General features: G+C 27.9%; 1 protein-coding gene across 1 annotated transcript; it reads left to right on the plus strand.

The window, feature by feature from the left end:
- The first annotated feature begins 340 nt into the window (after positions 1 to 340).
- Positions 341 to 1,928, plus strand: LOC123678283. Its single transcript, XM_045615254.1, has 2 exons — positions 341 to 420; positions 1,039 to 1,928. Exons 1-2 carry the CDS (start codon positions 375 to 377, stop codon positions 1,440 to 1,442), a joined length of 450 nt encoding a protein of 149 aa, XP_045471210.1. The 5' UTR covers positions 341 to 374; the 3' UTR covers positions 1,443 to 1,928.
- Positions 1,929 to 2,484: the final 556 nt, after the last annotated feature.

A 2,484-nucleotide genomic window follows, 5' to 3' on the forward strand; every position in this document is an offset into this window, starting at 1 on the left:
AATTCAATTTTTGATATCAATGATACTCTCTTTCAACTTTAATTCACAGGTATACCAGGTGATTTTTCTGAATTGAATCAGTCGAAAAACTCATGGAAAAATGTTACGATAAAAAATTTATGGTTTCGAAGGGGAAATCCACTTATGCTTTAATTTCCTTCATTTCTCTCACCCTTGAGGGGGGGGAAGAGGGGCAAACTTTAATATAACATGCGCAGTACAATTTTTGAAACAAAACAATCCTACTTTCTCTTAATGAGAAATAAATGGATATACATTCTCCATAATGGTTAGAAATTCAGTGTTGTTTGTTATCTTGCCCTGACTAGTGTTGTTATATATATATTTGTTGAATCTTCTTTGTGCTTGAGACAATGTCGTTTAATAACCAGAGTTCCGACATGATCCCAATACAAGTTGGTAAGTACTGTTATATGGATCGTCTATATTGTTTTATATTTTCGAATAGATTATTCAATTTGAAATTTGATATTATGATCCAATAATAAAAAAATAAATTACGACTTTTCAAAATATCACTGAATTTTCTTAGGAGTTTTTCAGGGTTCAAAATATTTATTCTAGAAAAAAAAAATTTAATCAAGAATGACAAATTGAAAATGAAACGTTTTACTCTAATACCTAATTAAATCTTAAATTTCTTATCTATAATTCTTCAACCTTCTAACAAACTTCAAATTTTTGCGGACACTTGTCCGCAAATAATTCGATTAAATGTTTCTAAGAAATGTCTTATTTTGACCTGAAAAATGCGCCTCTGAGATCTTGACATATTTTCAAACACCATGTATTATGATTTTTGAATTAATTATTATCATATTTATTTGAGATTTTATGCAATGAATTGATCTTGGCATGAAAGTATTAGTCATTTTCGATTTCTACGGAAGTTATGAAATATTATCCTCAATTTTATTATTTTCCCGATTTTTATGAGATATTTAAAAAAATAGAGTAATAATCTTACTTTATTAGAAAATTATATCATCTAGATTTGAAACATGATTTTTATTGCAGAATATGCAGAATATAAACGGAAGAAAGAATATTTGAAGAGAATAGTGAGACTCACGACATCAAAGATGCAGGATGACGAAAGTGATGTGGAGAGCGGCTCAATGAGCTACAGAATCCATTACAAAATCTACATAGAGGCTCTGGAGCAATTATTAGGCAAGGAAGTAGTTGAGAGAAAAATAAAAGATAAGGAGGAAAGAGAAAAGAGAGAGAAAGAACAAAAGAAAATTGAAGAAAGAACCTGGACCGAAAAGTTAGCAATTTTCAAAGCTATGAACAGAGCTTCTTGCTATAAGCAACTCTTGGATCAAGTAATTATCGGACAAGAAAGTATAAAAGATGCAAATTTGTTAATGGCGAACCTCTGTAGCCAGGACAAACAAAGAAATACACATAGACATTAAGAATTCACTCCTACTGTACCAAAAAGGGCTTTGTAAACTGATGGTTGTTAAAATATGAATAGATAGAACCAAATATGTTGAATCAAAAAATATACCAAAGAAATATTAAAAACAATTTCTCATTCTGGAGTTTTAGCATTTATTTTCAATACTCCATTAAATTTATCAGAAAAAATTATAGGGTTCTAATTCAAATTATTATCTGAGATGATCTGAAAATATGTAAATATATTGTATATAGTTCTGTATTAAAATAAAAAAATATAAAAAATAAAGCTTTTTAAATTATTCGAAATGAACTCAACTGGTAAGATTGCGGACTAACAGGTCATTAAAAATAAAGAAAATCTTCCCTTTGAATCATTCAATTTTCATTTTGTGAAATTCAATCGGATGTGATTAGTGGAATTCTTATCTTATCTATATGAGAAAAGTTACAAAATTATAATAGAATTTTCATCCCCATTAATGAAGGCAATGAATATCTTGTTTGTAGTACCTCCTTAAAAGATTATTTCATAAGAAAATCATTTACTGATGTAGAGAAAATTCATATCTATGAGAAAAATTCATATTTTCTTTATTCGTGAAATATATCAATGTTGTGCAAAAAAATTATCAAATAATATTAGATTCAAGCATGTTGTGTCACTCATATAGAAATTGCATGTAGTTATATTTCTGTTTCTACTCTGCATCTATATTTTCAGGTTAATAATAACTTTTTCCGAAAGAGAGAAATTCGTATTTTAAAATTTTTCAACAAATATTATGTAACACAGCTGAATTTACCTTTTTTTTTCAACGCAATTTTCAAATATAATTATTTGAATCAACCTGCACATGTGCAGTTCAATTTATGTAACAAAAAAATCCTACTTCCTGCTAATGAAAAATAAGTGTATAAATATATTCTTAGTACGAGTTATAAATTCAGTGTTGTTTTTAATCTTACCCTGATTATTATTTATATTTATATATTTGTAAGTTCTTCTTTGTGCTTGAGACAATGTCCTCTAATAATCAGAGTTCCGACATGCTC

Source organism: Harmonia axyridis, chromosome 4 (genome assembly GCF_914767665.1).
Source record: "Harmonia axyridis chromosome 4, icHarAxyr1.1, whole genome shotgun sequence".
NCBI lineage: Eukaryota > Metazoa > Arthropoda > Insecta > Coleoptera > Coccinellidae > Harmonia > Harmonia axyridis.

Bases quoted from the DNA above. Each gene is read 5' to 3' on its own strand.
- LOC123678283 (XM_045615254.1), top strand. From the start codon at position 375: ATGTCGTTTAATAACCAGAGTTCCGACATGATCCCAATACAAGTTG. The intron at 421-1,038 runs GTAAGTACTGTT...TTTTTATTGCAG, and splicing joins CATGATCCCAATACAAGTTG to AATATGCAGAATATAAACGG.